The sequence below is a fragment of the Protopterus annectens genome, chromosome 10.part0, assembly GCF_019279795.1.
Source record: "Protopterus annectens isolate FY-2018-M chromosome 10.part0, PAN1.0, whole genome shotgun sequence".
Classification (NCBI taxonomy): Eukaryota; Metazoa; Chordata; order Ceratodontiformes; family Protopteridae; genus Protopterus; species Protopterus annectens.
In genome coordinates this window covers 894,226,164-894,250,329 of record NC_056744.1, presented here as the reverse complement: position 1 = coordinate 894,250,329, position 24,166 = coordinate 894,226,164, and the positions used below count along the sequence as shown (strand labels likewise).

The following is a 24,166-nucleotide window of genomic DNA, read 5'->3' as shown; positions in this document are numbered from 1 at the left end:
GAAGAAACAGCGTTGCTCCAAACCCACAAAACGATATTTTAATAAACAAATGTAAGTGCTTTCATTTCCAGTGCTACAGAAACATCATCAGACAAACAGATACACTACCTTACATCCTTTAAATACCATAAAAGCATCACTTCCTTAAGGGATGAACCTCACTTCCTTGAGGGGGTGAGGCCCAAGTGCAAGGCATGTTATACAACATCTTGTACAACATCTCACTTTCTAAGAAGGGCGGTGCCAAAATGCAAGATACAAAGTTACAAAACATTTTGTTGCTTTCATAAAATCCTACTGCATTTTGAATACTAAAAGCTAAAAAATATATGTACAAACATAGAAGTATGGTATCTAAAGGATGTGAGACAGTGTATCTTTTTGTCTGATGATGTTTCTGTAGCACTGGAAATGAAAGCGCTTACATTTGCTTATTAAAATACAGTTTTGTGGCTTTGGAGCAACATTGTTTCTTCTTGCAGTATCACTTTTTGCTGTTGGGCTTGGTTACTTGATTTATTTATTTACTGCAAACAAGTTGGCTAATTGGGTTATATGAAATCATTTTTCCTGACTACTAACTTTGCTGAAAACTAATACCTTTGATAACAAATTATTATTGTGATCTGATAACATAATTATTTTGATCTTGTTTTCTTCACACAACTATGTCACTTAAAAAAATAATCCTGCAAACCAAACTGTAGTAACTGTTAACAAATGTTGTACTAGCCCTCCTTGCAAAGGCACACCTCTCTGTGGCTATAAGAAATATGAATATTTGAGATAAGATCGAAGGAGCTGTGGAGTGGTAATTTTTGCCTCGAACAATCACCCCTCTACACTTTTATCAGTAGATCACCATATGGAAAATATCTTACTGGAACTTTCTGAAGACACAGAAGAGTAAACTCTGGGGTTAATGGCATGTTATAAAAGTCCCAGTCTCTACATTTTAGATAAAACTGGATATACAAAAAGTCTAGAGAAAAAGTATGGTTTATGAAAACCTTATAATAATAGCAGACTTCAATTTCTGTTACATAAATGACAAAACTGTTCTCAGGCAATGGCATCAGAAGAAGAATTCTGTGACCTGCTCTTATTACAGAACTTTGTGCAACTGACTGAATTCATATGAGACAGACTAATACAAATTATTTACTAATGACAAACATTCCAAAGAAAGTATTGAAAATTATACAACTGAATCCCTTTCATTTCCACGTACTGCTTTTTAAGACAGCATCACAATATACTAACATCAGTTATGAAAGATAAAAGCTATTCAGTGAAGACCAAATATTAAACATTAAGTCACTTGAGGGTTCAAAAGAAAACACTAAGAAGAAAGCATTGGTATGGGATATGCTTCAAAGAATGTGTTTGCAATATGTAAATAGTTATAAGTAGGTGGTTGTAAGCAAGGATGACAAAATCATACCTCCATGGTGATGATATTCTCATTCAAAATAACTAAAAGCAAAATAAGGAGATTTGGAGTTTCACAGAAATACAATGCAAGGAAGGCATACAGTTACATTAGTAAAAAAGTCAATAAGATTAGGTAAAAAATGTTTTGAAAGCAAACTAACTGAGTCACTAACAGTAATTTTTTTCTCATATATTAATGGGAAGAATGGAATTGTCAATTATATTAGACCAATAACTTATGAAGAGAAGTTCATGCTTGAGGGGAGTAAATTAGCTAATATCTTCAATTCACAAGAAGGATTCCTGTGTCTGAGTAGATAGTTCCATCTCTATGCCAGAATTTATAGTTGGTTACAATCTAGGATAAAAAAAATGATTGTAGTCCAGATCCTGATACTCCAAGCTGTTTTTGGACTGTGATCTTGAATAAAATACTACTAGTCTTAACTTCCTGTTTAACTTGTTACTATCTTCTAGTGAGATCCCAAAGAACTGGAAACTGGCCAGTATGGAGCCTGTCCATAAAAGGGGTGCTACAGACATGATTACTAACTGCAGATCTATCAGCTAGATGGCATGAACTGGAAAGTGATATGAAAGATGTATTTCTGCCATCTTTATGGGAGATGGCACTTCATGATCATTAAATGGTATCTTCCAGCATGCATCTATGAAAAATAGATCTGCTTTTGTAAACATAGTGGATTTTTATGATCCTGTGAGCAAAGCTATGTTTCTAGGTATCAGGGTTGCAGTTATTTATTGTTACTTGTCAAAAACGTCTGACTGCATCCTTTATTATGTCTTCAATTACTCATTGTAGCAGCTCTCAATTAACCCATGCATAATCAAATAGGTAAAAAAAACTGGTTGTATGACATATACCAGAAAAGTTAAGGTCAACAATTGTTATTCAGAATGGGAGATGGCACAAGCTGGAATTCCATAGGGCTATGTACTGGGAACAGTTTTATTTAACACATCTTTTTCATCTTCTCAATATCTAATTCATACTGGTTTGCTAAGTATTCAGATATCATTAAAATAGAAGCCTTTATAACCATTGCTAATTGGCAGTAATAAGAGTAATGATTATCTGAATATAGTAAACATTTGGATATGATGGCATGGCTTTCAAATCAGTCCTGATAAAACTGATATCCTGTACTTTGGTAAACCTTCTCTGCAGTTTGACATAAGTATAGGTAATGTCAAATTAATTTATTGAATGAATATGACAATATAGAACTTAGTTTAAAGCAGAGTCATTGGTAATACAAAGTAAAACTATAAGAGTTATGGGACTCATTTTTCAAGAATTCCACGTCATATAAAGTTGCTATTATAGTTATTTGTAGCAGTGATTGAATATAACCTTTATTCTGTGTGTATAATGAGTGGGATATTGTCATTCTACAGAACATACAAGAGTACAGCAAGAGACTTTCTACCATTAGAAATATTACTTATAATGTTAGACATGAGTTTATTGACCTTTATTTCATTAATTACAGATATGTGTTAAACTGTGCTGAGCCTTTAAAGTTTTTTTATGATGAGGAATTCCAAGTATTATTGACTATAGACATTTTACTGTCTAAACTATCATCCACAGGAGGTAGGCACACATTCACAATTAACCAGTTCAGAACCACATTAAGATTCAGATTCATTTCTTATCCTCTTGCCTACTTATATAACAAGCTACCTTTACATGGACAACAAACTGAGTCATCATTTTTTTTAAATTCTTTACATACAAGGATGGGACTTTTAGTCTATTCATCGAATTCAGAATCTACATTCTAAATGCTTGCCAGGCTCTTATGCAACTGTGAAACTGTGAGAGTTTTCTTTTGCATTCCTGTGCCAACTGTATGTGAACGATACACTTTGTATATAAATATGTTGCTTGCAAGTTGTTGTTGTTTGTCTTTCGGCTTTTCCCAGTAAGGGGTCACCACAGCGGAACTCCGGTCCGCTAATGATTGGCAGTAGATTTTTACGAAACGCCGAGGTGCCAGCTCGATGCTCAACCTTCAACAAAGGCACGCCCATTTACGCACGCATATCTTTCGAATGCTACACAACCGCGGGGAGGACATGCAGACTCCACACAGAAGGCACTCCCAAACCCAGCCAAGAATCGAATGGGAGAACCTCTTGCTGTGAGGTAACAACGCTACTGCCGTACCACCGCAGCATCCATAAATATGTTGCTTGTAAGTATGATGCTGAATTTAGCTGAAAAAGTTAAAATGTATTTGTGTGAGTGTACACGTGTGCATATGTGTGTGAGTGCATGTGTGTGCATTCATACTCTAATGGAATACAATGCAAACTGATCATTTCTTTATTACGTATGTTCATTTTTTATTTAAAAAACACAAATCACTTCTTATTTTCCAAGCTGTAATGATGCTAGGAACCTACCATAGTCCAGCCAACCTGAGGGCCAAGATCTTTAAAATAAAATGTTGCTGTGGTGCCTACCGGTAGGCTTTTCAAAATTTCTTCATCCTTCAAGGCTCGGCCTTCTGCAGAAAAGAGACATGTTAGAACAGAACAAAGACTACCTGTTCCAGAAAAAGTAGTAGACAGGTTACATAAAGTATGATTATACAAGTACTTAACATTTCACCTTAACTTCTCCATTACTTTATTTATGGTATGTACTATTTGTGACACCAGCAAACATCAAATAAATTAATATATTGTGTTAAAGTAAAATGAATTTCAAATTACCAACCATACTTTAATTATTAATGTTACATTCCTTCAACACTGATCACCATTTCATCAACTTACTTTACCAAGAAGCCTAAAATGACTGTTTATTTTGGCATATAAAATAGGTCCACAGTCTCTGGCACCAAATAATGTCTTTAGCATGCTGCAAGTATTATTGTAGCAAGGGTGGGCCAAAGGGCGCACATGCCCTGAGAGCAAAGTGTTAAGGGGCTTGTTTGAGAACTCTGCATTTTTTTTTCTGTATTGAAATGCCAGTACAGATATAGAATTCATTGCAGCACAATATATTTTATATATATATATATATATATATATATATATATATATATATATATAGGAGTGCTACAAAATCCTGAAAGCCCAAAATCCTGATACCAAAATCCTGAAAGTTCAAAATACTGAAAACTCAAAACAATGAATCTCATAATACTGAAAAAACACAGGATACCAACACTTACTATATCCCAGCAAAAGTACATACAGAAACATATTACCCTTCAACTATAAGCAGGGGGGCAATCCTAAGTGCAATCTCAGAGCTTATATATTTAAGTAGCAGGGGGTGTGGGGGGTGCAGGGGGGCTTGCCCCCCTGCTTATACTTGGAGAAGAGTAATATAGTTTGTCTTTTATTTGTTTCTATATGTACTTGTGCTGGAATATAGTAAGTGTTGGTATCCTGTGTGTTTTCAGTATTTTGAGTTTTCAGTATTTTGAACTTTCAGGATTTTGTCACAGGATTTTGAGCTTCAGGATTTTGGGCTTTCAGAAATTTGCAGCGCTCCCATTTATATATATATATGGATTCACTTCAGAAGCTTGAAATACTGAAATCTCGAATTTCAGTATCTCGAGCCCAAAAAGTGGAATCCACAAAACAACGAAAACTAAAAACAGCAAAATTCAAAACCGAATACCGGAAGTTTTGAATTTCACGGCTTTACTACACACATACACACAAAGACACCATCCACCACACAGACACACACAATCACTCTACTACATGAAAGCAGGGGGGCTGCGACATCCCACACCCCCCTACTTAAATAATTTCACTCCAAGGTCGCACTACATACAAACACACACAAAACACCACCACACAAGCTACTTTCTCTTCACACACACACATCACAGCAACAAAACACACTGACACACACCACAGCCCCTACCTAAACCCCTTAACACACACACACACTTACTTGAATACATAACCATAGAGGAACTTTAGAAGCGCGAAATTCAAAACCTCCAGTATTCGAGGTTTTGAGTTTCGTGCTTGTAAACTTTCGCTATTATGTGGATTCGGCCTCTTGGCCTCGAAATACTGAAATTCGAGATTTCAGTATTTCGAGCTTCTGAACGGAACCCACACACATATATATATATATATATATATATATATATATATATATATATATATATATATATATATATATATTTTGCTTTTTTGTTGAAGAACTGGGAGCTATGGATTGACTGCTATACAGTAGGTAACTATTCGTAACCAGTCACCCTTAAGTTGACTGCTGAAAGGGTGTGGATTTTGTATAGTGTGATTAGTGAATTTACTGTAGGAAGCCAATCGGCTTCTTACAATAAACTGAAAGCTTCTTTTCTTTTTCCGTTTCTCTTCTCCTGCATTAAGAGCTTGGGGGATGCATGGACTGGCTTCTGTACTGGTGGAAGCCAGCTAGCTTTCTACAGTAAGTAGAAGTCCTTTTTTTTCTGCTGTTTGTGTGAAGAGCTGTGGGGGAGGGACCAAGATCATTGGACTCGCACAGGGCTCTAGATGACCCAGCTATGGCTCTGGATGGAAGAGTCTGTGACACACAAATAAAATATCACTGGAATGCAGATAAAAAGACGCTCAAATAAAACCCTGCTGGTTAAATAAACCAAGTGTGACTGGCTCGTTTGTAGTGCAAAGTGGTTTTAAATCACATCCAGCAGAACTTCCACTGGCAGCACCAAGGCTGTAAGTAAAGACCCTCCATCTCAGAGCTGAAAACTCCAGCCATTGTACATCTTGCTGTCACCCTCCAGAATCAACACTGACTGGCTTATAATATATTGTTAATTTACCTGCCTTACAAAGGTTCTGTTGCCGCTGTTTACCTGGGATTCCAAGTCCTTTTCTTAAATAGGATCATTCCTTAGCCCCTGCCTTAAAGTGTTTTTCCATATTTTTCTCTTCTCTTCCACATATATTTCATACAGCCTACTGTTTAGTCCACAGGACGACCCTCCCAACTTGAAGCCATTGGTTTAGAGCCCAGAGAGAAGTTTACAAGCTGTAGGCAGACTGTCTGGATTGTGATGTTAAACACGGGGATGATGCTGATTTTATGAAGAAATAATAGGTAGAAATTGTTAGGGCTTTCCCATCTGAATGATAAGCTTGGATTTGTACATACCAAAAGAGTGCAATGCGTTTGAAGACAGGACTGATAAGGGAAAACTACAGTGGTAAGATGGCTTCTTTGGAGCATGAAAGTATTTCTTTGGATATTCATTTGAAAATTAACTGGACCAGATAGAAGGATTCTTGACTATGGCGGAAACTTGATGATGAAATGAGAAAGAGCTGTCCACATAAATGCTTAAATCTTTCATGACCATATTTTTGAAGAGGAGTACCAGTTATAACAAAAAGGTGGAAACAACTTTTTGCATTTAACTTTAAACAATTCACAATGCAGCAGCTATGTACAAATTCTCACCCTTTTTGGGGCAGTTTAGTATCTATGGATGAGTGGTCTTTACTTGAAGTGCCTCATTTTTTAGATTTCATGTATTCTTTAAGGCTTAAAGTTGACTTCCCCCTAGAATAATTTTGGTTGGGTAGATATTAAGTAAATTTTGGCCAGGCAGATGATGTCTTTATTTCATAAAATGAATTCCAGGGCCTCTTGCTTCTGTTAGCTAAATAGTGTGTCATCCATTACCACTCAGTTATTGGACAGCAGTCATTTTTTTTCTGCTGTTGATTAATGACCTCCGACCCAGTTTCTTTCTTGGGTTTCCTTACATTGATATAATAAACCTGCTGCAATTGCCTTTTCCTTACCTGCGTTACCTTACAGTTTACTACTTCATCTGTTTGATAACTTTAAAATGTTGTTGCCACTTGACAAGGAGCTTATTCTCACTTTTTGGGACCAGAGTCAAAACTTCTTCACCTAGTTAGAACTCACTGCATCTGGCATTTCTGTTATATATACCCCATGCTAACTAGGTGCTCTCATACAAGGAGCATTGTCAATCTCATCCTTCCTTATAAAACATTGTAGTGTTTGAATTCTGTCATAAAAAGGACTTCTTCCTCTTCCTCTTCCTAAGTTTCCTACTCAACATGCAACAGTGTCCTAGGATGTTTACCATATGATAGCTCAAAGGGATTAAATCCTGAGAAAGCTTCGAGTACCTTCTTCATGAAGAACATCAGACAGGGGCAACAATTGGGCCTAATTTTTTCCACACCTTACTCGACAGTTTTTCTTAGCATGGACTTTATGGTCCTGTTGAATCTTTCAGCTAAACAGCCTGTTTGGATGTAATAAACAGACATTTTTAGCGGTTTCACCTAGAGATTCTGACAGAGGTGCCACATAATCTTTGACATGAAGGTGGTACCTTAGTCTGTTAAAAATTTCTGAGATATGTCTGCCCGGGAGAATAGTAGCATATTTTTTCAGCAATGTCCATAGAATTAGCTTTCTTGAGGGTCATGGTCCAAGCAAATCTAGTGGCATAATCTAAGACCATACTAATGTCCATTGTTACACCTAACTGGTCGGTGCCCCTATAGTGCCCATTGCAATGCTTTCAAGAGGCACTGCAATTATTGGCATTTCTATCAGAAGGTTTTAAATCTCAGGTTTGGGGCTGAACTCTGACACTCAAAACAGCTGATTCATTGTTTTTTAATCTCCTTCTTTATACCGGGCTAATAGATTCTGGTTAGGACCTTTGCTTAGTCTTGTCCATCTTGTTCATGCCTGGGTATTCCCCTCAATACATGGCAGTGAGCCATCTTCATAACTGTGGTTCTGAAGGGCTTGGGCATTAGCAACCACCATGTAACTTCCTCCTTCTATTTTGTTACCCTGTTGTTGTTGTTCTTCTTCTTCTTCTTCTTCTTATTATTATTATTATTATTATTATTATTCTTTCGGCTTTTCCCAATTAGGGGTCGCCACATTGGAACTCCACACAGAAGGTGCTCCAGCCAAGAATCGAACGGATTCTGAATCTTGAAGTATGGGTGGGCTGGTGAGGGTCTAATAGTGTAATCCTCCCCCAACCAAACTAGTATCTCATTCTCCATCTAAGCTCTCTTAAAGTTCAAATAATTCACTTGGAGGTTTGATTTACTGGGATCTCTTTCATTAATTATATATTAAAAGATAAAAGTCTCAACATCTTCCTCAACTATAGCAGGCACACAGTTCTCTGCGTCCCACTCTTCTCTGAAAAAGGATAGCTTATGCCAATGTTCCCAAAAGTTTCCCTATCTTCCCTTTGATTTACAAATGTGTGCACTCTCGCATTTTTTCTTCTCATTGACCTTTTATCTTTTACTTCTACTTTAGATTTCTAATGTTCCTCACTGTCCTCAACTTTCTCTTGGGATATCTTCCCAGTTATTGGTACTGCAGGTCTTTTATCCTCCTTAATTAGTCATTTCTGTACCATACAGTGGCAAAAGATGTCTGTTTTCCTGGACAGATTTATCTACACTTTAGTCTTCCCAGGACTTTCCACAGTTGCATTAGGCTTCATAGATTCATAGATTATTACTAGGCTAGATGCCCTCATTGGCCATTTTAAGCCTAGCCAATTACCCCCTGTGAGAATCAAACCCTGCACCTTGTGCTTCTAAGGTAAACACCTTAACCATTACCCCAAATCACATTTCTCCTGCCATTGTTGTTCTCTGTCCTTTAAGCTAGAGGGATATTTTAATTCCACCTCTGTGGTTGGAGCTGTACTAGGTTGATTAGAGTTGTCCCCCTCCAACTGCTTCCATAAGTCACATAAGGAAAGGGAAGTCCTTCTCTATGATTGCATCATGGGTGAGATAGGATACCACAACCATCAGGTGCAGGACATTTCCAAACAGTGTTTGTATCTCCACTTGGGTGACCAAGTAGCATATTCTCTCCTTGTGAATGCATATTGCCTCTATGGATTTTGGACAGGGAGCATTTTTTACAACTATACTTGGCTTTTACTAGTGTAGTTATACTACCAGAACACCTGAAGCCCTTGTCCGCTATGTTTTATTAGATGTTTCAATAGTTTTACTGTGGTACAATAACAAAATGTAGTTTCACCTAGCTTAGCAGTGGCTTGATCAAATGCCTTGCCTTCATCACCTCCCCACCTTCTTAGTAGCTTGAATAGAGGTATCTAGTTTAGTTTCTCCATGATATTTTGCAACATGTTTCCACTTTCCACATTTCAAATATAGAATAGAAGAGATGGTTCCTTGCAATTTGCTTACAATTGTGTCATTTAACTTGTTAGGTGGCTTTTTATGTGCATTCTCATAACTAAATATGCTTTTTACAAAAGTCACAAAGCTTTTGGCATCATGGGGGTAGGAGTCTGACTGATGTACCTATCATTTAATGGTAGCCAAGAAAGCACTTAAAATCTGTTAGCTAACATAGTTTCCTTGTTAGTGAGCCCTTCTGGGTCCAGACTATGTGTTTCAGCTCAAGGAGTTGAGCTCTGACAATTCAATAAATTTCGGTGCTTGGGATGCTAAACTGATTCCAGTCCTTGCCAGTAAACTCTGCGCTTGAGATGTCCACATAAGTACAAAGGAATTCTCCACATGAAATGCACTGCTAAGCTTCATGCACAGATGGACCAGTCTCGTCCCTCCTAACCAGAAACCCTTTCAAAAGGCAATACTTATTTAAAAAGGTAATCATCATCATGAGTGAGAGGATTAAGGGAAAGTGAAGAACTTGGCAAGAAGATGCTCTTAGCTACTGCTACCATTTCTTCAGCAGCAGTAGCAATTGTTTGAAGCAGCTGCTCCACAATCTTTTGATTCTACAATCCCAGAGCACCACCACTTAAAAAAAAACACTGCTTGTGGCAGGGAATAAACTTGCACTTAATTGACAGCAGCAGGTAGAATCAGAGCTGGGGTTAGCAAGGTGCAGTTCAGCTACCTAATGTATCCACTATTTGTAACAGATCCAGGCAGAAAACACACCAAAATTATTTTATAGAAAGGTGATTTTATTAAACAAATGCAAAGCCAATCAGATATTGTCAAAATCTGAAGTGAAAACACAGTGCCAGGTAAAAAATAAAAACAATTCATTCAGTAGAAAACTGATGTTATGGAGATGATACTTTGGATTGACGGTTGCTCCTGCAGCATTTAAGTTAAATTGTGCTATCTTGAACAAATGTGACAGTCCCAACTGGATCTTTACAAAACAGAGCTCAATTAGCAGACTTTAATGAGGTTGAAATACAAAAAATAACAAATGTCTCTTTCAGGTTACACATAGGCTAGTGGTAGCAGTTGTGAAACCAAAATGAAACAGTTAATCAATAATTCTCACTTCACGAAGTCCCACAGTGACAAAGTATAACAGTTGCTTTAAGCAGAGCTTTATGCACAACAGGTAAAACGTCTCTGATAGTATCTTAATACAAATGTAGTTCCCCAGTGTCTTGCATACAAGTAAAGCCTTTGACACACCAGCAAATTTCTCTGCCATACAAATAAAAAAGTCATTGGCACACAAAAAAGTCTCTCAAGTGATGCCTTGCAGGTTAAATAATCCACATGTTTTGGACTCACTGCTCCTGTACAATGAAAAGTCGTTGCAAATACCAACCACCAGGACTTACACAGACAACTCCAAAATTCCAAAAAAGATCCTCCTTTTCAGAGATGACCACTCACACCTTGGTAAATCTTGGTTTCACTGAAAACTCCTCAGGTCTCCTCTGCACTCTTGAACACTGACTTCTGCCACACTGTTAGTTTATTGGTTTATAAAGGTGAAGTTTACCAGTCACTTCTGATTACCTGGAATTCCAGTAAATTTTGTAGTCTCTAACCCCTCCCTCAAAATGATTCTCTTAGTTAACGCAGTGTTTAATAGTCCTTCCTTTGTCTGCTAGACAATTCAGCAATTCATGGTGAAGCCATTACAATACTATATATATATATATATATCTGAAGAGCATTTATTTTTTATTGGGGAAATATATTACTTTTGAATAATTTGAGCTTGTTGCAACATTACAAAATAGATAAAAATTCTGATGCCCCTCCTATGTATCCTACTATTTTAGGTACACACAACAGCATGTAGCTTATATCTACTTTTATACATTATTGTTTTTTATTTATTTGTTAACTGAGATAAACCACTGATTGACATGAACATTTTTCAGACTCATTCCAGCAGCACTGTCTGATTACATGTGACTTTCCCAGAGTCACACAGAAAGTTCATTTGTTAATTTAATTATAATAATAATAATGATAAAATATCTTAGGTATTGAATAGATTTTGGAGAATTTAAAAATGTTATGATTTACTATAATGTTTTTCTGGTTGCATTCAATAATAACTTTTTATATACCAATATACTTAAATGAAGGGTTAGAAGTAATTGAGATGTAATATACAATAAAAAGAAGTTATGTACTCACCATAACGTTCCATCTGAGTAGTTGTACTTCATTTGTCTCTTCAACCTGTGGGTTACGGGTATCTGAGCCGGCAACTTTACTAGCATCAGCTCCGAGCTTCAAACTCCTCCCCTTACCCACAATACACCTCCACTGCCTTCCATCCCCAGATCATGTTTGCTGAACCTTATACTGAGAACCCGACCTGAAAAAATTGTACTTGTGACCTATACTGCAGTCCGTAGGCTGATCATATGCCAAGGTCTGAGGGAAGGAGGAAGGTACGTTTGAAGACAAATGAAGTACAACTACTCAGATGGAATGTTATAGTGAGTACATAACTTCTTTATCTGAAGTAGTTTACTTAATTTTGTCTTCAGCCTGTGGGATAGAGTCCCTAGCTACTAAACTCCTGGGAGCCCTCATGGAAGGATATTCCGGAGCACCATGCTACCAGAGGATGCTCTCCTTCTGGAAGTCAAATCCAATTTGTAATGAGAAATAAATGTATGAGATGAGGACCAAATAGCTGCAGAACAAATATCATCCAAAGGCACTGTAGACCAAAAGACCGCAGACGTAGCCATGGACCTAGTGGAATGAGCTTTCACCTGACCTGGAGGAGACATGCCTCTGTCCTTATAGACCTGCAGGATGTATGAAGAAATCCATCTAGCTATAGTGACCTTGGAGATAGGTTTCCCCAAAAAGGATTTATAGAAGGATACAAACAATTGATCAGATTTACAGAAATGTTTTATCCTGTGTAAATAGAATCATAACTACCTATGAAAATCCAACATGTGGAGTTTGTATTCCATCTTGTTAGTAAAAATTAGGAAAAAACACAAGAAAATTGATGGTCTGATTGATATTGACTGGTGATGCCACCTTAGGAAGAAAGGATGGATTGGTTCAAAGGGAAACCCTATCTTTGTGAAAAATCATGTAAGGAATTTTGATGGACAAAGCCTGTAATTATGAAACCCTTTTTGTAGAGGTAATAGCCACCAGAAAAGCTGTTTTCCAAGATAAAAATTTCAGATCTGCAGTTGCAGCAGGCTCGAAAGGCAGAACGACCAAAGCTTGAAGAACCATAGTAAGGTCCCATGGGGGAACAGGATCTTTGACAAGGGTGCGTAACAAAAACGTGCCTTTGATAAAGGCTTTACACAGTCTGGAAGAGGCTAAGGAGGCAGAATTCTCACACACATGAAAATGAGAGATGGCAGCCAATTGAACTTTGACAGTAGAAGAACTAGCTCTGTGTTGAAAAATATCAGCTAGAAAATCAAGAATGGCAGAAATAGGAGCCGTGAAAGGGTCTAAACTCCTTTGAGAAGCCTAAAGAGAAAAACGTTTCCACTTGCTGTGATAAACCTTCCTGGTCAAAGACTTATGAGCAGCCACCAAAATAGATCTAAATGAGGAGGATAATCCAGGAGTCCTAGCAATCACGGGAACTGTAGGAGCCAAGCTGTGAGCTTCAGGCTGTCCAGATTCAGATGAGGCACCCCCGAAGGGTGTGAAATGAAATCCTGAATGGGATCTAGGATCCAAGGCGGAGCCAGATGGTGAGACCAAAGGAAGGGAAACCATACCTGGCGAGGTCAGAATGGGGCAATGAGGATCACTTTGCTCCCCAGTCGACGAGCTTTCTGTATATTTCGGAATGAGAGGTACTGGTGGGTAAACATACAGAAGACTAGGAGGTCAAGCATGAACTAGAGCATCTCTGGGGGACTCCTCCTGCAGGGGGTTCAGAGTGAAAAACTTGATGCACTGTTAGTTGGAAAGAGATGCGAAGAGATCGCAGCAAGGTTGACCACACTCGCTGAAGATCTGTTCCACTACTGACAGATTCAGAGACCACTCATAAGGCATCAGAATGGTCCGACTTAGCCTGTCCACTAGGATGTTGGACCAACCTGGATTGTGCATTACGATGAGAAAGCGATCGGTGGAGATCACCCATTCCCACACTCTCATGGCCTCATGACAAAGGGAGTAAGATCTGGGCCCTCCCTGTTTGTTGATATACCAGACTACTGACATGTTGTCTGAATGAATAACAATCGTTCCCAGAGGAAGAAAGGCATGAAGGGCCTGCAACGCCAGAAGGACCACCCTCATCTCTAGAACATTTATGTGCAAGCTGGTCTCTGTGGGGGACCACAGGCCTTGGACTATCCTGGCCGAACAATGTCCCCCACCCAAGTTGGGAGGCATCCGTGGTCACTGTGGTTTGGGCCAGGGCTGGAACAACAGGTCATCACTCCAAAATGTTCGGAGAGCACATCCACCATATTAGGGACGACGGACAGACATGACTGAGTTGAATTGGATAAGTCAATGGAAGTTCCAACAGGGACCATTGTACAGCTAGAGTCCAATGTAGAATTCTCATGTGTAACCGAGCACATGGGAGAAGAGTTATGGTTGCCACCATCGAGCCTAAGCCTCAACACTGATTCTGCCATTGGGATATGAAAGTGGTAGATCAGGGAGGCATGCATCCTCAGGTTTTGAACTCTCTCCGAGGTCAGGAATATTTTGCACTGAAGAGTATCTATCCTGGCACCAATGTATGCTATCATCTGTACAGGATCTAGAAGAGATTTGGATGCATTGATTGTCATCCCCAAATGCAGAGCAAGAGTCAGGAAATAATCCCTGGTTTGGGAGAGTAGACACCTGGTAGGAGCAGTGAGGAACCCAATCGTCCAGGTATGGATAGACCTGAATCCCCTGAAGCCTCAGGTGATCCACTACCACTGACATCACTTTCACCCTGGAGGCTGTGGTGAGACCAAAGGGTAGGGCTCAAAACTGATAATGATTGACTCCTTGCTGGAAGTGGAGGAACCTCCTGGAGCTTCTGTGCATTTTTATGTGATAGCAAGCATCCTGAAAATCTAACGAGCACATCCAGTCACTCTCTTGCAGGTACAGCATGATAGACTGTAATGTGACCATCCAGAACTTCTCTGTGGCAACTGACAGGTTCACGGTAGAGAGGTCCAGAATGGGGCTTAAGTCCCCAATTTTCTTTGGCATCAAAAAGAACCTGGAGTATAAGCCCGATCTGGACTGATCTGGGGGGACAGGTTCAGGGTAGAGAGGTCCAGAATGGGGCTTAAGTCCCCCATTTTCTTTGGCATCAAAAAGAACCTGGAGTAGAAGCCCAATCTGAACTGATCTGGGGGGGCGGTTTCAATGGCTCGTTTTCCTAGCAGCTTGGAAATTTACTGTGCTGCTGTCTCCCTTTGTGTGGGTGGTACATCCAGAAGGTGTCTGGAAGATTTGGGGGAACCCATGTAGGGGATAGAGTAACCTCTGGATATGACTTGAAGCACCTAGCGGTCCATTGTTATGGACTCCCATGCTGCTAGGTGCAACCTTGTTCCATGCTGGTCTGTCTATGGGGGGGCTTAAGATCTTATCTGGTCTTTTTGGAATAGGTTCCATGGTGTCCGATTCCTTCCATGCCTGCAAGGTGACCAGATCCACCAAATTATCCATGGAAGGGGACACCCAGGAAGTAGATGGGCCTGTGCTGAAAGCCTTCAGGAACACAGACTCATCAGAAGAAGGTTTGGGGGCAGACTAACCTTCCTGTTGGTGCAGGATTTCCATGATGTCTCCAAAGGAGACATCCTTGGGAGGTGACCTAAGGGAAACTTCTCCATCGTCCAAGTTTGTGTCCTTGGTGAGGGATGCAGGGGAGTTTAAGTGCCTCCTCTTGCATGTATGCTTGTGAGGTACCTCTCTGGTGGGGCTTACAAGCCACTTGTTCCTCAGGGGAACTGTCTGGGGCTCTTCGAGCATGGGCTGTCCCTCTGGTAAAACAATGGGGACTGTAGACAGAGCCAAAGGGGGTCTGGGTGGAGTCTGAGAGGGCAGTCAGGGGTCTCGATCCAGCGGAGAGAACCCTTTACCACATCAAATGCTGAAGGATAGTGAACCTCCTGAGAAACCAATAAGGAGGCTGGTCTCCCCAGGTCTGACGAGTGAATTGGAGCCAGGCCCAAGGTGGATGGAACTCCGAGGGAGGGAACCTGGCCCAACAAAGTCAGAGCCGAAGAAAAAAGTTCCACTCCCTTGGATCCGACACCCAAGCTCCGGATCCAAGAGCTGCTCGGATCCGAGCTGGTCAGATCCAATATGCTCCAGGCAGCTGTCAGCATCAAAAAAGCAGGTACCATCGGCACCAACCCCCTGACCAAAGCCAACCTCAGATCCGAATACTCCAAACCTGAAGGTTGGATCAGAAAAGGAGATATAGGTTTGAAAAAAGGAAGCAAGCTCCTCCCTCCTGAGGGTGGGGGGGCAGGCAAGACCCCCATCTGGATCTGGGTACGGATAAACCTCCTTATCATTTTATCCAGATCCATGTCAGACAAGGACCGGGTGGACCATGACAAGGCCACGGAATCTGACCTGGCGGGTCGGGACACCAAGGTCTGAGAAGCTTGATGTGTCTCTTCTGGCTCCAGGGAGAACCTCGGAGATCGGAGTTGAGGGGAGTCACAGATCTGTGGTGTCTTCATAGGTGAAGCAAGGTCCGGAGACCTCTTTCTCTTTTCCCTTGCCTTCGACTCTCTCTCCCTCTTTCTACCTCTTTTCTGCTCTGCTACCACAGGCTTTGGTACAGAAGGTTGAGTCCCAGCCTGGGAGGGAGGAGTAGCCAGAGCAAGAGAGGAAGGAGAGGCGGCCACAGCAGCTGCTATGACTGAAGCTGGAGATGAGGAAACAGATTCTGAAGGGGGGGAGAGGCCTTTGAGGGCCAACTTGGCCTTCCTATCTCTTATGGAGTGGGAGTTGAAGCCCTCAAATATGTTGCAGTCCACACTCAGGTGGGCCATGCCCAAGTACAAAACACACAGAGTGTGGCCATCCGCAGAGGATAATTTATGGCCACACTCTGTGCAATGCTTGAAAACAAGCTTTTCAGCCATACTATCTCAGTAGAAAGATAACCTAAGAAAAACAGGCAGTTTCTTTCTAACTGGCACACACACACACCCACTCACCACACTCGTATACAGAAAAAATACTGAGGGGGAGGGGAAGCTACAATCTACACAACAGTACAAACTACCCTAACTATCTTAAAACTCTAAAACATAATGCACCAAGCGAGAGGAGGAGAAAGGGGACCTATACTACCACTAACTAACAAAAATCTGAAGAAAAAAGATACTCACAAAGGTTTTACCCACTTGACTAAGTTAGAGCTCAAGAGACACGATGCTAAAGCTATTCATAAAAAACAATATCTGGGGATTGAAGGCAGTAGAGGTGTGTTATGGGTAAGGGGAGGAGTTTGGAGCTCGGAGCTGATGCTAGTAAAGTTGCCGGCTCAGATCAGATAGGGATCCGTAACCCACAGGTTGAAGATCAAATGAAGTAAACTACTTCAGATCTCAGACTTTTTTGTAATATTTTCTTTGACATTGATTACCACATTGATGTTTGTTTACTTCATTAATTCAAGTTTTTTTTATGAATGTTATTATTTGCAGTTAAGGGGAACAGCATATATATTGTTTTTACCCATAGTTACACTTCTGCCTAACTAGTATATAAAAGTTAATTATGTTTTGGGTAATGTGATTACATTAATAAGCAATATAGATGATAATTAAATGATTAATCCTTGTATTGACAAATTGAATTTGGTAAGAGAGTTTTTTGAACTTACTACATTGATTTTGTTTGTAATATAGATTCTGTTATTTTGATGTTACTGTTAACAAGGATGTTGATGGTTTGGTTTCATGGATATGAAGGAGATTCATAAGTTCATGGGTAAGTACTAGCCAGTTTCCCTTTTTGTGCACAAATTAATCTATTCCATTTGGTTAGAGACTGACCTTATACATTCCATAGTCGATAATTATATTTGTTTGTGTCTTTCGGCCTTTTAGGGGTCGCCACAGCGGAACTCCAGTCCGCTAATGATTGGTAGTTGATTTTTACGTGCCGAGTTACCAGCCCTGACGCACAACCTTCAATGAAGGTATGCCCATTCGCGCATATCTCCACGCAGAAGACGCTCTAGCTGAGAATCGAACCGGACAGCGTCTTACTGTGAGGTTACAACGCTACCGCAGCACCACCACCGTGGGTTATAGTCGATAATTATATATTACCCTTAAATGAGACATTATGACGTAATTTGACAGACTGACTTTATACATTCCATAGCCGATAATTATATATTACCCTTAATGAGACATTATGACATAATTTGACAGATTTTTAAATGGATGCTATGAATCACAGTTATCAACTAAAGTAGAAAATGAAATATGGGCTGCTGTATCACAAGGCATGTCAAAGCCATTATCTGCCTAATGGACACCATAACAGTCCAGTGTACTGTGAATGGTAAAGAAGATAAACTCTGTCAAGAAAATTGGATGCTTTAAGGATGGTTTGCATGTGTGGCATGCAAATCTAAATGTATTCATTCAAAAGCTAGAAGTTTAAAGTTGCTCTATCTTTCAATATCACATTTCTATTTAAAATTCTTTCTAATCAAAAGACTAAACAGATCCTCTTGTAATTATATATCATCTAGTAATACACATAGGTATCCAACTAGTGTGAAGGTTTTTGCATTCTGTTCATATTTATTGCTTTCTTATAGTGCCATAATATTGTTTGGAGCTGTGATCCTTTAGCCAATGACTTATCAATTAATGATTTTTAACTTGTGAAAGGACAGGATGTAGGAATTAAATAGTGAAATAGCAATTAATTTTAGGTAATATAAAAGGGTATGGTGTGAGCACAAGCTAATTCCCACCTTCTTCTGCCTAATTTTAGATTCTGTACTGATTTTCCTGCAGCCTTAAATATCAAGGGGGGGGGGTTATAAAGGTTACTACATATTGAGGGGGGTTTATAAAGACTACATGTTAATTTAGTGTAATCTTCCTGAGTGACTAGAAAGCATAAAAATGTGGCAGAGATGTTCTTGAATACAAATTGTTTACACTTAGTGTAAGCTTTAATAAATCTGGTAACACATGTTTAAGTTGTACAACTTTAAATAAATATGAAAGTTGCTTGTGAAAATAGAGACATATTGCACTGCAGGAGAGAAATAATGTAAAGGCTTAGGATGTTTTGATTATTACAAACTGTAAAGATTTTTTTTGATGAATGACATTGCTGCTTATGCCTTTTAAATAGCACTTACCATTCACAAGATACTTATATTTCTTTGGCTTATATTACTGGTTCTTCCATGAAAGCTCAAGGATGTAGGAAAGGTTGTAGGTTGTTGGAGGTGTAACATTACACATCTAATGAGATCATTGTGAGTATAATGACTGTAACAATTCAGGAGCATTGCATTTGGAAATAGAGACGCACAGACATTTTATAAAGACAAAACCAAGTGAAATTTTTGAACCAGGATTTCAAAATATTTCAGAGATATTAGAATGCAAAGTGAAAGAGATGCTTTCTATAGACAGCCTAGTAAAGATAATTGTATTTTGTAGCTTTACATTTTAAATATTATAAATAGTTAAGAAAATTCTTTTGGTCGCAGATATTCATTTTTTAAAGCTAAAACTAGGCAGGAAATTTTATCAGAGGCTGATTCTGAATATGGCTTAAATCTACACTTCCCAATAATTTTATCTTTAGAATAAGAGAAGTTGGATACTTTGATTAATTGCTTTGTAGATTTGTGAATGCATTTCTTTATATTTTTATATTGGTTAATTTGTTCAGTTTAATGTATTATTTTTATGTAGTGGATTGTTCAATGTGATTTTATTTTGTTTATGACTTGATATGGAAAATAAAGCTTCTCCTACAAAGTATTTATACAATACATCACAACGCTTCATTGGATGCTTTCAGATAAGGTTTTAGTGTCTTGCCTAACATTTGTATGAATTTATAGATAGCTGGGCCCCTTGGGACAGCTAGCAGGTGTATACTTACAATCCTTCCCTCTCTGTCAACAAACAGTAAAAATCAGGGAAAAAAATAACATATAAATCAAAAATAAAGCTTCTCTTAGCAGTCAATTTCACAATAAATCACAAGACCAACAGTAGATGTTTATAGATAATGTCTGGAGTATCTTGTCTACATTGTATATAAATCAATAGCTATCTAGATCTCTTGGGAGGGTTACAGTATGTTTGCCTACATCCTAACCCATTTCTTTTTTGAAACAGTAAACATCAGACATAAAAGTAAAATATAAATCAAAATAAAGCTTCTCCTACCAAGCAGTTCTACTATATACTATACAACAACACTGGATGCTTTCAGTTAATGTCTAGAGTGTCCTTCCAACAATTTGTATAAATTCATAACTAGATATACCCTTTGTGATGGCTACTTTGTGCCTGCCTACAATCTCTCATTTTCTTCTAATGGACAGTAGAAATCAGAGGTAAAAAATATAAATAAAAGCAAATCTCACTTGCTAAGCAGTGACATAATAAAATCACAAAACAATGCTGTATGCTTTCTGATAATGACTGAAAGTGTCCTGGTTGCAATCTGCATGAATTTATAGCTAGCTATGCCTTTTGGTAGGGCTAGAGTGTGTTTGCCCACAATCTGTCCATTTTTTCTAACAAAACAACACAAATCAGAATCTTTAAAAATTGTTTGTTAAAAACGTTGCCTAAGATACAGTGTGCCTTCCTCATCGAATTATACATTTGTGATCCCATGTATTAAAAAAGATATAAATCTATAATGTGTTTGTCATGCCGAACAATATCCTTGTTGAACAGAGATTATAAAATATTTATGTCATTTTTTCTAATACATTAAAATTAACACTATCAGCTCTAATTCAGAAGGATATAAGGGTTTTATATTCAAAAGGCAAACTTAGGATAATATAAAAAAATATTAATATTAACTTGTTATGCAGACTTAAACATGAAACAGAAATCATTAGTTTGGATATAGAGAAAGCATTTGATTCCTTCAGCTGACAGTATATATTGAAAGTAATAGAGGTATATGTCTTTCACTTTTTTGTGGTTATTTAATGTATTATACATTTAAGTTTATTTATCACAAGGAGTGCAGATAAAGAAAGGAATGAAACAGGTTTGTCCTCTATTGCTGCTATTATTTACAATAACAATGGAAGCTTTAGTAAATTCATTAACATAAAAACGTTTTAAAGTTAATGATTTCTTCCATCCAGAAATGGTATAGTTTTCAGATGACATCTTGTTGACATTAACTAATATGAACCTCAACCAGCATAGACATGGAAAGGGTAAACAGATTGATAGCTCTTTCTTGATTCTGTTGTTTGTGGTTCATGGCTGTTATTGGTTGGTAGAGCAGTTTGTCTGGTTAATTGTGATAATAAATGAAACTCCACCATGCTACCTAGTTAAACAGCTCTGTGCATACAGTAGTGCACTTTACCACTGGTTTACTTCAGCACTAGTTAAACTAGCAAATAAAAGCCATTCTCACTTCTCCTGCCTCAACGGATATACACAAACTCCATAGTCTGTTCATTCCTTCTTGCAACATTCAGTCCCCTTTTCAAATGTTTTTCTTTTTTCACACAATTTATCATCTCCCAATTTCACTTTATAAACTACGAGTCAACCTCTACCTTCACCATACCAGCAGCCCAGACATTAACAACAAAATCTCTTATACTTTGTAATGTTAAATACTCTGTCCTGTGCACTTCTTAATGCAAAAAGCATTTATAACAGGTAGTGCTAGAGGACAACCCTCAGGCAAAATGTTGGGTTAAGGGCTGCTGACATGAATATAAATAAGAAGCAGAAGACTTGTTTCAGATTGAAGCAGTTAAAAAAGTTAATCTTCTAATATTATGAATTATATTATTTGTGGGAAGCCAAGAAAAGCAAAACAAATTTACAGTGTACAAGCAAAATGTGAATATATACATAACAAGTTGCACAACTGCCTAGATAACTTAAAAAACTGTACAAAGTGATAGCAATGGCATCCTTTGTATCGTAACTATAGGCTGAGGAAGTTTGCTGTGGTAATGCCATACACAAATAAACCCTGATGCTTTGTTCAAAGTTCTTGTGCTAAGAGGTTGAGTGGTATGTGAAGGTAGTCATGGGGGGCGGGGGTCTTGTGCTGCCAGTAGTAATTACCTCTGAAAAGCCACTGGCAGCAATTATGACCAGTTCAGAAACATGCAAATTATCTGATAATGAGGTCTTCCTCATTGCAGCTGACCATGTCTCTGAATCACATTTTAAGCAACTGAGTAATCCGGACCTTGCAGCAGTTGTAATTTACTTTAGCATATGGAATTGTTTTCTGAATACAAAGTTTTTCTTTAAAATTGTCTAATGTGTAAAGCCTGGAAACCTCTGCTACTTCTTCTTCAGGGTACATGTTCAAGTAAATCGTATACTTAAAAAGCCAGACTAAAAGTTTAGGAAAAGAATACATGTGAATTAGAATTTGCAAATATGAGCTATTAACTGTGAACATTTTCAGTATATATATGCATCTTATATCAGTCACTGTCACTGTTCAGATCCTGATGATTTCTTTGGATTCTGAAATGTAATGGTATTGAAATAGTATGACAATAGCTACTACAATTTGATTTTTTTTAATTTCTTCACTTGGAAGGCACATTAGATAAAAATACAGAAATTTGGGAATGATAAAAAAATGGGAATACTTGAACTTCCCCATCTGAAATAATATTTTGGCATGAAATTTTAAAGCAGGTATTCATTCATTACACAACATAAATGTTTTCTCCTTTTTTTCACACATGGTCATTTTTAACAGTGACTTTTCACAACCACTTTCCCCACTGTGCAAGTCAACGCTATTTTTTGTTAGATTGCATCACTGCACCAGATTGAAGCCTAGAAAACTGAGCACATATTTGAATAAATACTTCCTGGCTTTATAATTTTTTTCACACAACAAACAGACAAATTCAGCCAGAAGCAATCTAATGCATCCTACAAATGATTACTTTGTGTAACACCCATATTCATAAAGCTGAAAATAAATGCATGGTAATGTTGGAGGATGCAGTGCACAAGCAATCTAACAAAAATGCAAGTTCAGTGGTAATAGTAATAGCATCCTGTCAGTGGAATAATTATGACATGGCAGCTATTCATACATACTTGGATCAATCTTGTAACACTGTCTTGTTGGATGCCAGCCAGGATCTATAAAAATACAAAAGAATATAAAATATACTAAGTCTACAGTTTAGGGTTCAGCCTTCCAGATTTCATAGTTAATTACAAGTGCAACAAGTGTAGTTTAGTATTACAATGTTATCTTTTCCCACACTATCATATTAAACAATAAAAACAGTTATGTTGTTTTATTTTACAATAAAGGCAAACCAAGGCAAGTGGATGAAGACTGGTTAAACACAAGTTAAACAATCCAAGTACAAGAATAACCAGTCAACATGGCTGAATCCAATGAAATAGCAGTTCCAAAGTTTAATAAAACAGCTTAAAAAATGTTAAAAACATCCAAGAAAAAGACAAGCGCTTTCACACCTATCCAGGTGCTTCTTCAGATCTAATAAAAAAGGCATAGATTGCTGCTTAAATGCACACAGTTTTAGGTACACATCTTAAGGTCACGTGACCTGAGCAGTGGTCTTAAAGGAACATAGTCATTTAAGCCCTTCCCTCTGTCACTTTGTAATTCTAAATTCCCTTTAGTTTCAATACATTCTGTTTTAGTGCTGACATCACCACGTCTAATGCTGGCATGAAAAAGTTGTAGCAAAATAAACTTAAACTTATGAGCACTTCCAGTAACTAACATGTGTTTTGACAGTGCATTTCTTTTATCTTTTCCAGACACATCATAAATGTCTTCACGTGCATGCTCTTTCAAAACTGTTAGTTTACCAGCATAAAAACTTTTGCACACAACGCAGCTACCTAAATAAACAAGATTGCAGCTCTTACAACTTGCAAACAAATTGAATTTATAAACCTGCTTAGTCTCAGGATGCTCAAATCTCTCAGTAGTTTCAATAAACTGACACATATTACAGTCTCTTATAGGTTCATAGGTTCATAGGTTGGTACTAGGCTATTGGCCTTAAGGTTTATGCAAGCCTAGCCATAACAATTCCCTGGAAATTTTTTCCCACAATATTTACTTCTCTGGGCCCCTGTCTAGCAGGGCAACTGGCATCATCCCTGGGGTGAATTTCCTATCTCCCATCCAATCATCAAGGTTCCTTTTGAAGAGGGCCAATGAGGTGCTCTTCTTGACATGTATGGGCAGTCTGTTCCACAGTATG

General features: G+C 38.3%; 1 protein-coding gene across 2 annotated transcripts in view; it reads right to left on the bottom strand.

Annotated features, from left to right (window-relative positions):
- The window catches only part of LOC122813391 (very-long-chain enoyl-CoA reductase-like), a 470,825-nt gene that overhangs the window by 48,105 nt on the left and 398,554 nt on the right, over positions 1-24,166 (bottom strand). For both annotated transcript variants that reach the window (XM_044085687.1, XM_044085688.1), the window contains 2 exons: positions 23,016-23,060; positions 3,868-3,971 (listed from right to left, as the gene is read on the bottom strand). In XM_044085687.1, the coding sequence (XP_043941622.1) occupies positions 3,868-3,971; positions 23,016-23,060 (149 nt within the window). The remainder of the gene's footprint in view (positions 1-3,867; positions 3,972-23,015; positions 23,061-24,166) is intronic.